Consider the following 16,118-nt stretch of genomic DNA (forward strand, 5'->3'; position numbering starts at 1 on the left):
GAAAATCTACAGATTTGGTACCAGATAAGATGTCTTATGATTTGTTTTACATGTCTCTCACCTATGGCACTGTAAATTACTTGAGGGCAGAGAGTGGGTCTGAGGTTTTTAATGCTCTGCACCAAGCACAGTGGCTGGAGCACAGTAGCTGCTTACTAAATTTTTGTTGAAAGAATGCTGTCTGGGAAGTCAGAGGTCTAAATTTGAGACTCATCATTACTGTCATCACCCTCTATACTTGGTGCCTCATCTCTTGGATCTTGATGGGGAGGAAACGTATGGCAAGTAAATGTCTTTGATGTAGGCCAGTAGTGGCTCTTACTTGCTCCCTTTCTTGAGCACCCTGAGTCTGAGGGGTGGCTTCATTTCTTCCATTGTTTTCTGATCCAGGTGTAATGTTTTCTGATCCATTGTTTTCTGATCCCAGTGTAAACTGGGAACTGAGGGCATGCTCAGCACTGTCCCAACGTGACATAAGGAATGTCTTCTCAATTATTTAAGATCTGAAAATATGTTTTCTATCCTTGACAGACGGCCACTTTTCCCTTAATAAAGCATGTCTGACAATCACACTTTATTGGTGTGGTTAGGAAAAGAATGTCGTAGACTTAGGAAAACGTAATAATTTAAAGAGTGACACATTTCAGTAAAGAAATAAAGCTGTTGCCTGCTCTCAAAAGAAGTAAAACCATAGGAAACCATTACTTCATTGGGACAAACATTCTGTGTCTTTAGAAAGTTCTCACTAAAAAAAAGCGGGTGAGCTCTAGGGCATAGTGTGTGTCTACGCATATATAGAAGTAGTCTCTCTGATTTTTTAGAGATGTTCCCTTTACAAACATTTCCCACTTAATACTTTGTAAATATTTAATACGATTGCTGTCTAACATAGCAGTTTGCACCTAGGCTTTGGTCCAAGATGCTTCTTGGAAATCGTATTTTTCAATAGCTACTAGGCTGAGGTGTAGTCAGTAACTGAGGTATAGTCAGGTTTCAGCAAGGTCTATTCGGTATTGTACCCACTAGACTATATAAACCAAAATTTTCACTACAATAAAGAGTTAAATAGTACTCCATAAGATGTGTTGCACGAGCCATATAGAGATTTCAAGTGTGCATCGCAGTGTGAGCATTAACTTAAATGTGTCATTTTATAGTTCTCTAGTGCAGAACTATTTGGTGTATGATTGTATGTAACGTGCAAATCCCATCAGTTCACACTACTATTATTTGTAGGATTATTTTAACAAAATAGTAGTTCCATTTCCTGTTTGGTACAAAATTAAGGCTTTATTTTTAAAAGTGGAGGAAGATGTTAATACAAATTTCTCTGTGGTTTATTTTCCAAAATTGATACTTTCTCACATGTAGCATGTTGTTGTTGTGTTGTTTTTTCCAAAATCCATCTTTCGCTGACACGAGAAAGGATGCTGAGTAGCTCTTCACATTTGCTAGCCACAGTCTGAGATTATTTGCAAGGCAGGATTCTCTGATGCCAAGGGCTGAGGTCTAGTTTACTGATCCCCTTCCATCTCAGCAAAAGTGTATATGAGAGAGAAGAGAGAGAAAAGCCAGAATAGGAGGGAAGCTGGAAACTGTGGTGCTTACTCGTTCATCTCAGGATATGGAGACAAACGTGGTAATAATGAAAGCTGCCCTTTGTTTACAATACACACAGTTTGTGGCAGCAATCTTTATAAGCCCCCACATGGCACTTAATAAATAAAAGAAGATACAGGTTTTCTTGATTAGTTAGATATAAATATTTACTCAAACTTTCATGAGAGTTTTCTTTATTTTTACAGAGCTCTCTCTGCTCAAATGAACACGTGAATGAATGTCTATTTTTTTAATGTGAACTCAGTATATACAAAATAAGTTTTTGCAGGATCCAAATTCATTTCATTTGTAAATATATTTAATAGATGTCAAGAATTCTTGTTGACTGCTTTAATTAAAGATAGATTTTTAAAGACTGGATTTAAGCAATTTTTAAATGGGTAGATTGTGTCAAAGAATTTTGCAGTCTGTGAAATACATTAACAGTGATACTAAAAAGAGAGAGAGAGAAAAAAAAACAAAAAAGAAACTACTCCATGCAAATATTTTCAAGGTTGTTCCTAGCAATGTAGGGTTATAATTTTTTTCCTTTTTAGTGTTGATGTTGTGTGGACACTGGAGACAGTTGTGCACTGTGGATATTATTGCTGCAACGGAGAAGAGAGAAAAAGATAGGTTTGCAGCAGAGCCTGTGGATGGCACCAAGCCAGTGCCGTGAAAAATGGCAAACATGTCACAGCTAACAGCTGGATGCAGAAATATTTCTCTTTAATTTGGATGGATAAAATTTTTTTCACAGCAGGGCACTCTCAAAAGAGTACAACATCAAAGAGGGCGGGTCTCACCAGTCAGACATCAGCTGGCTCCAGGATGGAGCAAAATGAATGAACTGTCAGGACTTTTCCAGCATATATGCTTCTGCCAAGTGAAAAGTTAAAGTTTCAGTGGCTTGTTCAGATCACAGACAAAATCCTGATAATGGAAGCCTGATTCCCCAAAGTCTTCCTCTGATCAACAGACAGAGGATGCCTGAAGAAGACTCCAGATTGATGGATGGCAGGCTTCATACCGACGGCTGCTGCCATCTTCAGAGATAAGTGGAATTCACCAAATGCTCAACAGTTCTCAGGAGTGCCTGAGTCTCCATGTCATAATCCTCAGAGTCACCGACTCTCCTCTGCTAACTTGACACTTACCAGTAGCTGACCCACAGTGTGACCAAAATACCCATTTCCATTTCTTCACATGGCCGGCTCTCTGAAGAAGGCTTTGCAAACACCACCACGGGTGTTTTACAGTTTATTGACACTTTTCAACTGTTTTTCTGATTACCATATTTCAGTCTTGACTTATATGTTAGTATTATCTGCAAACTCAACATAAACCTCTAATGATTTTCTAATATTTCTGGAACTTGATGAATGTGAATTGACAAAGTACAGTATACAGCTTTATATCAGCATTACTGAAAATACAGCAATGGTGTATATAACCATTACTCACTTATTTTATGGGGCATTTATTACTTGACCTTTGAAGCCACATTTTAGAATCTTGGCATTCAAGACATTCCAAAATATTCCAAACCAAAGTGAGGAAAGGATTTCCTTATTAGAAACAACAACAAAATAAGTTAATTATAATGGATGGAGGAGGGAGAAACTATTAAAATGAAAACATGTATAATATTATATATTTGAGAAAAAATAAAAAGCTGAACACACATAATATGGGCACACTAGTCGGTGTTTAATGAAGAAGCGTTATTGTAAAATATGCATATTCACGGTCTTATGCATTGTCTTTTTTTTTTTTTAATGTTGCTGGTCATTATGACACATTGCAATAAGCAGAAATGGGGATTTGTGTCTTTATCCATTGCATGGTTGCTGGTTGTTTACATTTTAATAACAGATTCAGTAATTCTCACTAAATTGACATTTGTTCTAAAAATAGAAATTTGATTGATAAAGAACTTTATTAATCATTATGAATGTTTTTATGACCCTCATTTGGAGAATTTCAGTTAGTTTTAAAGGAAGAGCTCTACATTTCTCTCTGATAGGGCAAATCGGATGTGGTGAAAAAAGCAATAACATGGTGGCCTATGATTCACATTTCCCAACTATATAACTGCAAGCAAATCATTTCATCTTTCTCAGCTCAAGGCTTATTACCTGTAAAACAGAATAATATTCTCAGCTTCCGTTGTAGGTCAGTTATACAGATAAATAAGTCTGTAAAAGTATTTTATAAACTCAAATGCCACACGAGTATGTATGACTTGGTCATTAACTGATGTTCTTTCCTTGTGTGAAGGTGGAGGCAGATGCTTTCACTTGTTTTGAAAATTTTATTTTATGATCTTTCTTCTCAAGCCTTGATTTAGCTTTATTTGAAAGTTTAAAACCAGAAAGGTTAGTAGGCCACGCTGTTGCGGTATTTGCTGTTTTCCTCTCTAGACTGGGGAGCAGTGCTGGATCTCTGTGGTTCTGAGACTCCAGGCTGAAATCCACAAATGTCCCGGGCTCTGGATCCAGGTACATGTGACTGCATAGACAGCTCACCTACCTTGAACATACTGAGTGTTCATGCAGGAATATGGCACTGTAAGTTGGGGCTCCCTCTGGTCAAAAATGTCAGTGACTTCAGAGGTCAAGCAATCCTATATAGTAGGTGATGTTCAGTGAGAGATATTGGGATATTGGGGTTCTAAAGCCACAGCTAATTAAAACATTTGTAATAAATACTTGTTAATTTCAAGCATGCTCCAGAAATGTTCTCAAAGATATAGTGGGTGCCTATGTCTTTTGCATGACAAGCGACACTGCAATGAACTAAAAACTGATTAACTTTAGGGAAGTGTGGAGTTGAAGAAATGCTTCCTTACCGTTTTCTGGGCAGTATTTACATTCATATACCATTTCTTATTTTGACATAGTTTGTTTTATTTTAAAAATAGATTCATCTGGGAGATAAAATATAAACTATTAATACATCAAGTGTTTTACTCCTGTATTCCCTTGATGTCATTCCAAATCTTTTTCTTCTTTCTCCTTTCTTTTTCAACAAAAGTTGATTTCCTGGTGTGTACAAAACCCTGTGTAAGGTACCTATCAGTAAATTAAAAAATGATTAAAATGCACTCCTGCCCTCAATGAGTTTATGCTCTGGTAACCTTAGAAATAGTTTATTTGCATATGCTGCACATAATATATTGTGGCCAGTGTCCGTGAGCAAGTTAGTAGATTATGTCTAGGCTGATGTTTCTCATCTAATAATAGTGTTGGTCTAAGGCTGGCTATGTTCTTTGAGCTCTTACTAGATGTCCAGCATTGTTTTAAGTCTTTTACATATACTCACTTATTTGGTTTTTATATCAGCTCTTTGAGGTAGGGATTATTATTAGCACCATTTTTTTTTCCTCAGAAAAAGAAAGTCTCAGTTTCCTTAAGAGGTTAAATAACTGACCAAAATCACATCACCACAATTGTAACTCACATGCATTGAAACTGACACCCACATGCAAGCTCTTAACCTCTGTACTCTACACCCTACAGTCGCCCTTAACCATAGTGGTTTATATCGTGTGTTTTCACTGAGAATACTTAAGAAGGTCTCCTTTAACAACCACCGTTCACCTTTTAAAAATCTTTTATTTAGCAATAAAAGTATTCTGGTTACTAATTTTTCATAGTCAAAACAGCCAAGAATCATTTTTTTGAGTAAATGGTTGTAGAGCTGTCTTATGGACTATGAAATACTGGGCCTCTACCTCCTGACACAGAGAGGAATTGTGTAGTAAAACATATTTATCTATGTTGGCAAACAGTATGCTTTCTTAAATTTCTAATACACTTGACCGTTGGAACCCCAGTTTTCTGAATTTTACAGAAAGATGGGGCTGTGTAAAGGCACTGTGTAAATAGGTAGAGGATATCTGAGAAACCGTGCCTTTTTATCTGGTCTTCCCTGGATACTCCATGAGCTGTGAAAGGATTTTAAACAGCACTGGGTTTACAGGTCTATACTGGAAATCTCCAATGACCTTTTCTGGGCCCTTTCTGTGGTAATTGTTTATTCCATTTTAAATCATCATATGAAATTCACCTTTGTATTTCATAGAGTTGAAAGAGATTGGCTTCAAAAAGAACATAATATTTTTAAATCCTAGTTGTTAATACTTAGAATCAAGGTTTAATGGCATTTAGTGGTAATTTCTTCTTAAGCTTTGAGTAAAATCCAAGATCTTTAAGAAGATACAGAATTATTGTGAGAATTCAATTACTTCGGCATGCATTGGATTCCTCCTATGTGTTGGGCCCTGTGTTAGGTGTATGGGCACAAAATATGCTTCCTCACCTCAGCTGCTTGGCAAAAACTGAAGGAGGCTGGCACTTCAACACACAACCAAATGCCAGTATCTGGAGCCTTGGCACAGGGATATGCCAGGGTTGGGAACACGGGAGAGGGCGTCTGAAATGTCTCCTCACTCCCTGAAAACTGGCTAATCCCTTTTATATGAAAACTTCGGATCCCGCTTCCCCCTCCCCATGCTGAAATCCAGGGAATCTGTTCGGGGAGGAACAGATTCATAATTAAGGTATAATTCAAATTCCTTTTGTCTGAGGTCATTGGCTGTCTTCAGGATATTTACAGGACTGAATGAGGTGAGGAAGGCCTCAGCACACTCCCAGATGGGGAGGCAGAGAAGTGGCGAGAAGGTGAGAAGGCCTGGAGATGAGGTCTGGTTCTGTCATGGACTAGTCGTCTCACTTTGCTTAAAGTACTAACTTTTGTAGATGCCATTTCCTTCTGTATAAATGGATGGGGTTGGAACAGATGGTCTCTGAGGTCCCTTCCAAATCTGATTTTCCTGGGCTCTAAATTTAGCCACAGTGCTCGGCATTCTAGCAGAAGAGTTGGTGACTGAGTTCTTCACGGAGGCCTTATCTACTGGAGGAAATGTGCTGCTTGTGCTTTTTCACACAGGGTCCCCCAGCTCACCATGGGCCCCTAGAGTTGTCCTGGGAACTATCTCAGAGAGTCATGGTGGGGTTAGTTGTGCTGGTGAGGTGCTCCCATCAACCCCTCATTTTTTAACCAGGGCAACTTTCATCTGTTTTTATAGTGGAATTACATTTAAGCCTTCCTTGAATTAAAGGGGATCCTTCACTTAAAAAGACCTTTGAAAGCCTGCGCTGGTAAAAATGAAGGGAAATTAAAAACAAAAACAAAACAAAACAAAACAAAACAAAGCTCTGCACTCCCCTTCACTGGAAAACTACAGGACAGAATGCTTGGATCTTGGGTCAGTTGATGGCATCTGGGAAGCACAGGAGTGATGAATGTTTGCAGTGTTCCTAGGCTGTCACTTCTAACAGTTTTCTTTGAAAGTGCCCCCAGCTGTAATGGACTGATTTTCAGTGGTGGCAGGAATTCCCTTACAGCTGGGCTTACAAACGTAAATGTCTAATGAGGCTAAACAGGTAAGTAAATTAGTGAGGTAAGCAGCATGTAAGACAGTAGGGAGTGGTAGAGACTGCAGAACTGGAAAAGCTGAAGCCCAGTCTAAAGGGAGCCATCTTTTCTTACCTTAAGGGGATCACTGCCGGAGATCGAGGACCCATCTTTTGATTTTTCAGAAGTTAGAAATCTTAACTAGATAAAATTAAAAAAAAATTTAAACATTGTGCAGGGAAAACAAGGTTGGTCTATTGCTTGAATTTAGCCTGAGAGCCACTAGTTTGCAAAGGAGAAACACTTTGCTCAGAGCCACCAATACACACAATTCCTATCATTTGGCAGATGGTATTATGCTTATGTTAAAACGAGCTTAGATCAGTCACTAGCTTATACCATTTCTATGATTATTGTTATCGTAGGCTGGCAGCCTTGGTAAATGACAAAGCAGTGGACAAGCCACTCACAGCCAGTTGTTGTAACATGCAACCCTGGTGCATATTTTACTCCTGCTGCTCTTATTTAAAGCTAGATTTTGCACAAGGAAAATAAGAGCATGGGAGAAAGTGGCACTTCCTAATATCCAGGATCACAATACAACTCCTTTCTTGTGGTAGCTTTTGGTTAATGCCATGCATGATTTGTAATGAGTGAGAAATTGTGTGATCATTATTTCAACCATACGTGTGATGTCCCAATAAATAGAATTAGATTCAATACTGTTAAAATCCCCTTAAAAAGGTAAGAATTAGGTCTCCCTTTTTCTCATATTTCTACTCCTATTGATAAAAGATAAAGAACAGACTAAAAGCAATGGTTTGAAAATAGCAGCAACAACAATCACAAAAGAAATCAGAGGCTGATAGTATAGTGATATGTATTACAAATATTTTCCCAAGAGGATAACAGATAGTTTTTAACATTAGGTAACATAGCTTCTCTGTTTTAACAATGCATGCAAAAACTGAACTACAAAAAAAAAAAAAAGGGCTAGGTTTTCTTTTCATTTATTTTTCTCTCTAATGTTTTTTGAAATCAGTTAAGAGGCTCTTGCTATACTTTAGGTGAGAAAAAAAATCTCATTTGGGCTAAAATGGTTAACAGTGGAGAGAATGACATAAATGCACTTGAAAAGTACATAGAAGGCAAATTCAACTGGATTTGATGATGGCTAGGCTCTGGGGGCTGAGGGAGAAAGCAGTATCAAGGTTGAATGAGTCTGTTCAACTCTGGGTATGTAGTTATGGGGTTTAAGTAGGTGCATGGGATTTGCGTCACAGTTTCATGTGAAATATTATAATATTAGTATTAGCTAAAGCCAGGAAAGCCAAACCTCATGCCATGTGCTACATTGTGTGATATTTGGGAAAAGCCTGACAAATAGCCTTTTACTTTTCCTCAAGGCAAGTAGCAGTTTATATCAGGCAGGCAAAAATTGTAGATTTCCTTGTAGTCACAATATACTTAGTTAAGATTACTGCTGAAACAAGAGTGTAGGGGGAAACACTTTCCATACTAATTTTCAAGGTGGACTGGTTAGTGGCTGGTGATCAAATGAGCCAACAGTTAAGACAGCCCCCACTAGTTAGAAATGTTAGAGGATTTTACTTGCTGTTGAAGATAGTGGCTTGATGCACAAAGGAGGATTGTTGTGTGTACTTCTCAAAATGCTTCATAATAATTTTCACCAGCAGTCCCTATGGAAGGTTTATTCTTGAGGGAAAGGAGGGTAGGGGGCTGGGTCATCAACATTTCTTACTCCATTAAAGATTAACAGTGGCATTAAGGGAACCAAATGGCTTTGGTCAATGTTGCAATTTTAAAGAAACTGGTTAAGATTAAAAATTTCACCTAAAGTATAATAATAATAATAATCATAATAATAATAAAAGAAAAAAAAAATTTCAACTCTGAGGCTGTCAACAACAGTTTCTGAGTTGAAATTTTGAATCTTAACTAGTTTTTTTCAAAAAACAGAAACAGAAACAAAACCCCACAACAACAAACACAGAAACAACTACAGTGTAATCAATCCTAAATATGTTGTCTATCATTAGATTGCTCATGTAGCAGATGTAGCCACCCCATGCAATGTTTCCATTTTTTGCCATTATCCAAAACCTAGAAATTTGAAGAAGTCATTAGGCTTAAATAAATATAATCCAAGAATCTCTTCACTCTTCTCAAGCTAAATTGATTATCAGCTGTGATCACTCTGGTGTGTTTACCCAGTCATAACTTCTCAATTGTTTTTAACAGATTAATGTTTGTCTTTCATTGTGGGGTTAGTGGAAAGGTTGGGGTTGGAGAGGAATGAGTTCAAGAAAAGCAAAAAATAAAATAAAATAAAATAAATAAAGTAAAAAAAAAACTCAGCTGTTTTTAAATGACCAGTGATAGTAAAAAGAAACTGTCATCACTAAGCCCGTTTGCACCCCCTCCCCCAGAATAGAACTGCTGAGCTAAACTAATATGAATGACCATACTAATTTTGGAGCCTAAATGTAACCAGTGAGGCTCTCTCTAACACTTATTTTCCATGCTTATTTGAAAAGGAAAAGTGGAAGGACTGACTAGCAAGAGTGAGAGATATGATTTGTCAGGATGCTCTGGAGAAGTAGCTACCAGAAGGATCCCACTGCTGATTTTATCTGAAAAGGTGCAGTGTATGATGGTCCTTCTGAGAACCATACCCTTAGAAAACTTTTTAAACCCTTAGAAAACTTTTTAAACTGTCCCTGCTTCCTGGATGGCCCCAGGACTGGGAGTGACTTTCTAGAATTGCTGTGGATACATGACCTCCTCATCTCCCACTTCTCTAGATACCATGTCCCCCTAAGTGCCCTGTATCTGAAATCTTTTCTGGAAAGGCAAGCTGTTGCCTCTGCTGTTGGCACTGACTCTGTGTTTGCTTGGCTCCCTAGTTGCTTTCACAAGACTTTTTGTCCCATGCTTATTGAGTGGTTTGAAGCGGATTTCATTTTCTCAAATGCTTTCTTGAAAGGAAATATGCTTGAACTGATGTGAGGCAGTAACAATTAGACAACTCAGTTAAGAAATGTAGGATTCATAGGAGGCAGCCATTTTTTTCTTTCCTTTTTTGAGGGTCTCTCTTTTTTTTTTTTTTTTTTAATGACTCCTCTCCTACTAGTTTCAGGTCCTGAAAACTGAAGCCCTACATCTTCTTTGAGGTGAGAGTCCATTTATTTCACCCAAATCAGAGTCTGTTTTGCCAGTTCTTTACAGCTCCATAACTCTCCAACTGCCTTCTGCTGGGTGTCGCCCAGCCTGTTGAACAGGCAGTTACTGCCTCCTGAATGCCTCTGGGCAGTTGTGTGTTTGAGACTGGGGGGCCACGAATGTGGATGTTCCAACAATGTCAGTGCGGCCTCTCCTTTCAGCTTGCTTTGTTTATCCAGCAGCTCATTACTTAAGACTAGCCTGTCAAAATCAGTTAAATATTCTTTGGGAAATATGGTCACATCCGTGAGATACCGCAAATATGTTTAATACAGAGAAGATTGGCTTGATAAGAAAAACATGATCGACTTGCATCATCAAAACATATTTTCCTGTTATTCCGGTTGAGTGTCCACAAGCATCAATAAGCACTGGCAAACCTAAGGGCAATAAATTTCTGCAGCTGACACATAAAGACACCAAGGGAAGCAGGGAAAATGATTGCTGATGATTCGTTCTAACTACTTGACCTTCTGACCTCTTCTCCAGATATATGACCAGGATGGGACACTACAGCACTTTATTGATGGTGGGGAACCTAGTAAGTCGAGCTGGATGAGGTATATCCGATGTGCAAGGCACTGCGGAGAACAGAATCTAACAGTAGTTCAGTACAGGTAAAGTATATCTTGATTTACCACCTACAGAGCTGAAGCCATTTGGCTTGCATATACAAATTCAGGCTTGCCGCTGGTGGGTAAAAAAAATCCTGCAGAACTCTGCAAGGACTGGCATTTTTTTTTTTTTTTTGCTAGGTTTCTGAAACCTCCTTAGTTCCTATGACAGTAAGAGCATTCATGAACATTTAGGATTAAAAGTTCTAGTAGATGGCCTCCTTCACTCTGTGCACATGGTGAAGTTACTCCCATGTCATTAGAACTTCCAGAATGGTCTGAATGAGCCCAGCAAACCCACTGACTTGGGGTGCTTTTCCCAAGCAGACGTATTCACACAGATAAGTAGAAGGTCAGAGATTCAGCCTCAGGTCTCTTGCTTTCAGTCTCCTTCATGCTGTCTCCTTTGAGGAATAGCTTTATTTGCACAACAGCATGGGAAACCAAGAACTCTCTACCTTCCCAAGGATACCTTTCCAAAACCGTTAGACTTAGTGGCAGTGACAGAGCCAGGGTAACTCTCCTGCTCCGTTTAAAGGTGGCAGTGGGTTTGGCCCTTTGATGATTCAGGATTCGTTTCAGTTGATGAGGCAGCTTCCGGGCATAGAGAAGCCCCTGGTTTCCTGAAAGGTATGGGCAAAACCCAGAGGATAACAAAGGCAGGGTGGAGCCATCCCCATTTCCCTTAGGGGGTCCACATAGGGAGGCCTCTGGGGAGCTGAGAAGCAGGGTGGATTCCCCGGACGCTCAGCCAGTTCTTCTCAGTGCACCTGCTGGTGAAGCATTTCCACTTAGTGCTAAGGAAGGCTGGAGTGGAGATGAGAGGGCAAAAACAAATCAAATAGGAAAAAAGCCCCACCACTAAGCCTTCTTTTCTTAAAATCCCTCGAAAACGTGTGCCATATAAATATATGACCTCAGTTATAAACAGTCGTGTTCCCTTTAGAATCAGAAGCAACTGTTTAGCTTTATTAGGCACCACAGACACATCAAAGCAGAGGGCTCTGTGCTCAGCAACTTGGAGTCCTGCCTATGGCTATTTATTTTCCTTTCCTCTTTTTTTTTTTAAACGAAGCTTAAGTTTTTTCTTTTTAACTTTCTTCCCCTTGTTGGTTAAAGGCTGCACAAATTTGGCTTGCTCTCTGAGGTCTTCAATTAAAAAAAATTTGGGCAGTATGTGACTCACCGCCTTGGTTTTCAGTGCAGTTTTATTTCATCAAGCAACGGTTTAAATGAAGTAGCACAAGACAGTATTTCGTTACACTGCTGTATGTGGGCTTTATTCACCTTTATTACAGCTGCATTTCTGTTGTGATGTTTTTTATAAAACTCTGAGCTAGAAAATTAGTGAAGATTGTGCTTGTCCACTTAGTAAGAGATAGTTTGGTTCTGTAATGGGTACCCAGGGAGCTATTGAGGCAAATTCTGAATTTGGGAAAACAAGAACCCCCTAAGAGGAAGGTGGACATGGGTAAGTCATTGCCTATCTGTCAATATTAAGTGGGTTTTCTACAACTCTCCCTTTCATGATGGCGCTTACACTATGAGCTCTCTCTGCCGATCTGTTTTCGATTACTTCAGATCTTTACAAAATGAAATACAAAAACACAATTTTAAAAACTGGCATTCATCACCAGTGACCACGTCCAAGAGTAAGAAAATAGAAAAGTTGGACCCTGAAGAGCCAGGCTAATTTTTATTGTACATGAATGTCCTCTTCACAAAAAGTCAGCTGGTTTAAATTCATTCTGTTATGATTTGTAATATCTAAATGGAATTTTCTTCAAAGCGCCCTTGATTGATTGACCCTTAGCTGAACGTTTTGTTTTTATTTTGAGGCTGACAATAATGTTTGTTGGCATGTGTTCCACTTCAACTGCGTTGGGACGCCATGAAGCTATCTTTATGAGTCATCCAACCACAATACTAAATACATGTCAGCAAAGGAAATATTATCTGAAAAGGGAAAAATCCCTTTGATGTGCTTCAACATGCAGAGATTTCTGCGAGTTTTGGAAGCTCTGCCCACTTGTAAGGAATGGTGTATGCTTACACATTTTTTCCCCCTTTCGGCCTACTCGGTGCCTCAGAAGACCACCCATTGCTTGAAAACAGTTCTGCTCTTTCAGCAGCAAAGTGTGTCATTTGGTTTTAGCACATTCATTTGCTGGGCGCAGTGTTTATATTAAGGGAAGCCAAACCGAGAGATGAAATGTTGCAAGGGTGAAGTACAAAGTAGACTCAATTTTTCTCAAGTTAGGAGATGCCAGTGATTTATAGCTCAGCTCCAATTTTGATTTTTTTATGCAGCAGTGGAAAGAATTAATAAAATGCACAGCTCTTGGAGATGCAGAGGGAGGAAGGGTAGCAAGAGCTAGGCAACTGGCTGGAGTTTTTGTCAGATATTCATAGAATGTTGGGAAAAACATTCTGCTTAGGCTAGCAGTGCCCTCGTGAGACAGAATGGCAGCAAGTAAGGAAAATAACAAGATAAATGAAATTTTTGCAGCTGCAAGTAAAATATTGAGAATCTGCACTTTTTTATTGATCTTTATGATCCTATTGCCAAGAGCCACTTTGTGGTGACAAAATATGTTGACAAGTGCATATCTCACTGCCATGAAAAATGTGGAGAAGCATTCGCCTTATGTCTGCAGTGTTGTACAAGGAACAAATTGCCCTGCTACAGCCAATTCCTTACAGAAAGGAGAAATTTAAGGCCCACCAACCCTACACACTTTTATCTTGAACTTGAGGTTCATATTTGTAGCAATTCTTCATTGAGAAAACCAGTCTCGGTCTCCTCATTTTTTTAATCTGCAGGTTTTTTTTTTTACAGTACCAAAGCTATTATAAAAAATGTTCATTTCTCGGTACCTTCACTGTATCATTTCAGAGTGTAATCTTTCAGCCAGAGTAAAGTGCTCCTCTTGTATTTATTGAATTTCCATCCATTTCACATAAGATGGTTTTTCTCTTCTCCTGTATCAAACTTTAGAAGAAGAGCAGTGGAGAGGATTTTTATTTCCCTGAGTCCTTATATCACAAAGCTGCTTAATTTTATTACAAATTTTGGAACTCCCAATGCCAAGTTGCAATAATACATTTAATGTTTTTCCTTCAAATAAGAAATCAATAGTATTTATATATGAGGTTGGGGCACCAGTGTCTTTGCAGTTTTCCAGAGAGGGAATTTTCTCATTAGTGTGAGATGAAATTTTTTTTTAATGAATTCTTCCTTTCTGATATCTCCTGGGCTAAATATCTGTCTCTTCAGCCAATTCATTCTAGGGAGGGTCATTGTGGAAATTAACTGAATGCTGTTTATCATACTGAGTTACATACTCTAATTGGTTGCTGGGGACAATCAGTTGGGTGTAAATTTATTACAAACAAACTGTTTAGATGCAGCTGTGCAGAACTTTTTCGGGGCAATAAAAATATGGATGGGGGCACATGAGTCCTATGTATTACTAAGCTGGGTTTTCTTTTGTTTTGAATAGGTCGAATATATTCTACCGAGCCTGTATAGATATCCCTAGGGGCACCGAGCTTCTGGTGTGGTACAATGACAGCTATACGTCTTTCTTTGGGATCCCCTTACAATGCATTGCCCAGGATGAAAACTGTAAGAATTTATTTTAGCTCTGAATTCACATTTCAATATACCTATTTCAAAGCTAACTTTTTAAGAGCTTTTTTTGAAACTCATGAAACGTGGTTCACTATAATAAGTAACACAAACATATACAAGTCTGTTCTATCGTTTTCTTTTCCCTGCATGTCGTCTGCTTTCTCTAGGGTATCTTAACCTGTATGGGCCAGTCCTTCACTTATTAACAACTTCAAAGCCTTTGCCAGAATTTTAAATTTTAAATAATAGTGGAAGCAAGTTAAGTCAGCTGGTATTCACTGAGTACCTACTATGTGTCTGGTTCTGTGCTTGCCACCTTAGGGATTACAAGAGCAGTGTAAGATTCACCTTCTGCTCTGAAGGGATGTACCGTCTTGTGGGAGCCACACTGTATGCAAAAATGAAGTAATAAGAAAGCAATGATATTTAATTGGGGTAACACCCCTTTAGTTGATTGGGTGTGCTTCCTCCTACATAGTCATTTACATGAGAAATAATATTTAAAATGGTAGATATGTGACTGAGGAATTTGTGTCTTTCTAAATTTTTTGTCTAAAACCATGTCTGGAAACATGTAATTTTCTCCTATCTTTATTACCGTGCCAACCATTATCTTTAAAAGAATTAACATCTAGGCAAATGTGAACTTGCAGCAACTTTCATGTAAACTTTATATTTCTGCTCTATCCGTTATTTGAAAAGTATTTTAAAGTGATTTCCAGTATTTGGAACAGAATTAGGTTATTCTGATATGCTTCAGTGAGAAACACTGGTTTTAGTGATATTGTGTTTTCTTGTCACCAAACTGACTAATTTGTGAACTGATAATTTGATGTTATGCTACAAAAAGAAACAAAGATAACAGTTATCTTTTGATAATGGATAAGACACTTCATTTTGAAAAAAGTGTTTTTTTTTTTCATTCTCTTCTCCACTTTCTAACACATGCACTCACATACACAAAAACTACAATTTAAAAGCGCCCATATTATGACTGATCAAAATGCTGATGGTCAGATATTTCTTTCCCATTTTGTCTTTAATTTCTTTGTAAAAAGAAAAATCATCAAAAAGCCTATTACTATCAACTTTCCTTTTCTATTTTACCCTAACCCCAAAACCAATCTCAAATCAAGAAATAAATCTTTGGACATATAGTACATTCCTCTGATTTTGCAAGCTTCCACTGGAAAGTTTCTTTTCTGCAGCCATATTCCTGTTTGAGGGAGTTCCTGTTTTCATAGGAGAAAATCTCAGTGTTGGCCATGAGTATGCAGTGAGAGGCAAATGTAGACGTAGAAGCCACTGTGCTCTGCCTCAAACAGAAAGGCTCCATGCCCCATGCTCCCAAAACTAGATCTTTATCTATGCACAGAAAGGCGTCAGCATCAGCCAGCCTCCCCATCTACTAACATGGACTTGTCTGTAGGTTGGAACCTGACGACTACAACCTGCTACAGACTCTGAAGCTGTTGTTGTGGTGTGTGTGTTGAGGAATGTCTAGAGTAAACATATCAAGGCCAAATATTTATTCATTCATTGTTCAGATGTGTAAGGAACACCTACCATGAGCCAGTGTCTTTGCTGGGTGATATAAATACAGCAGT

General features: G+C 38.4%; 1 protein-coding gene across 1 annotated transcript in view; it reads left to right on the top strand.

The window, feature by feature from the left end:
- The window catches only part of PRDM6 (PR/SET domain 6), a 105,447-nt gene that overhangs the window by 56,299 nt on the left and 33,030 nt on the right, over positions 1–16,118 (top strand). Inside the window, exons 4-5 of the mRNA XM_024247295.3 lie at positions 10,753–10,880; positions 14,381–14,505. Of these exons, the coding sequence (XP_024103063.2) occupies positions 10,753–10,880; positions 14,381–14,505 (253 nt within the window). The remainder of the gene's footprint in view (positions 1–10,752; positions 10,881–14,380; positions 14,506–16,118) is intronic.

The sequence above is a fragment of the Pongo abelii genome, chromosome 4 (genome assembly GCF_028885655.2).
Source record: "Pongo abelii isolate AG06213 chromosome 4, NHGRI_mPonAbe1-v2.0_pri, whole genome shotgun sequence".
NCBI classification, from domain to species: Eukaryota; Metazoa; Chordata; class Mammalia; order Primates; family Hominidae; genus Pongo; species Pongo abelii.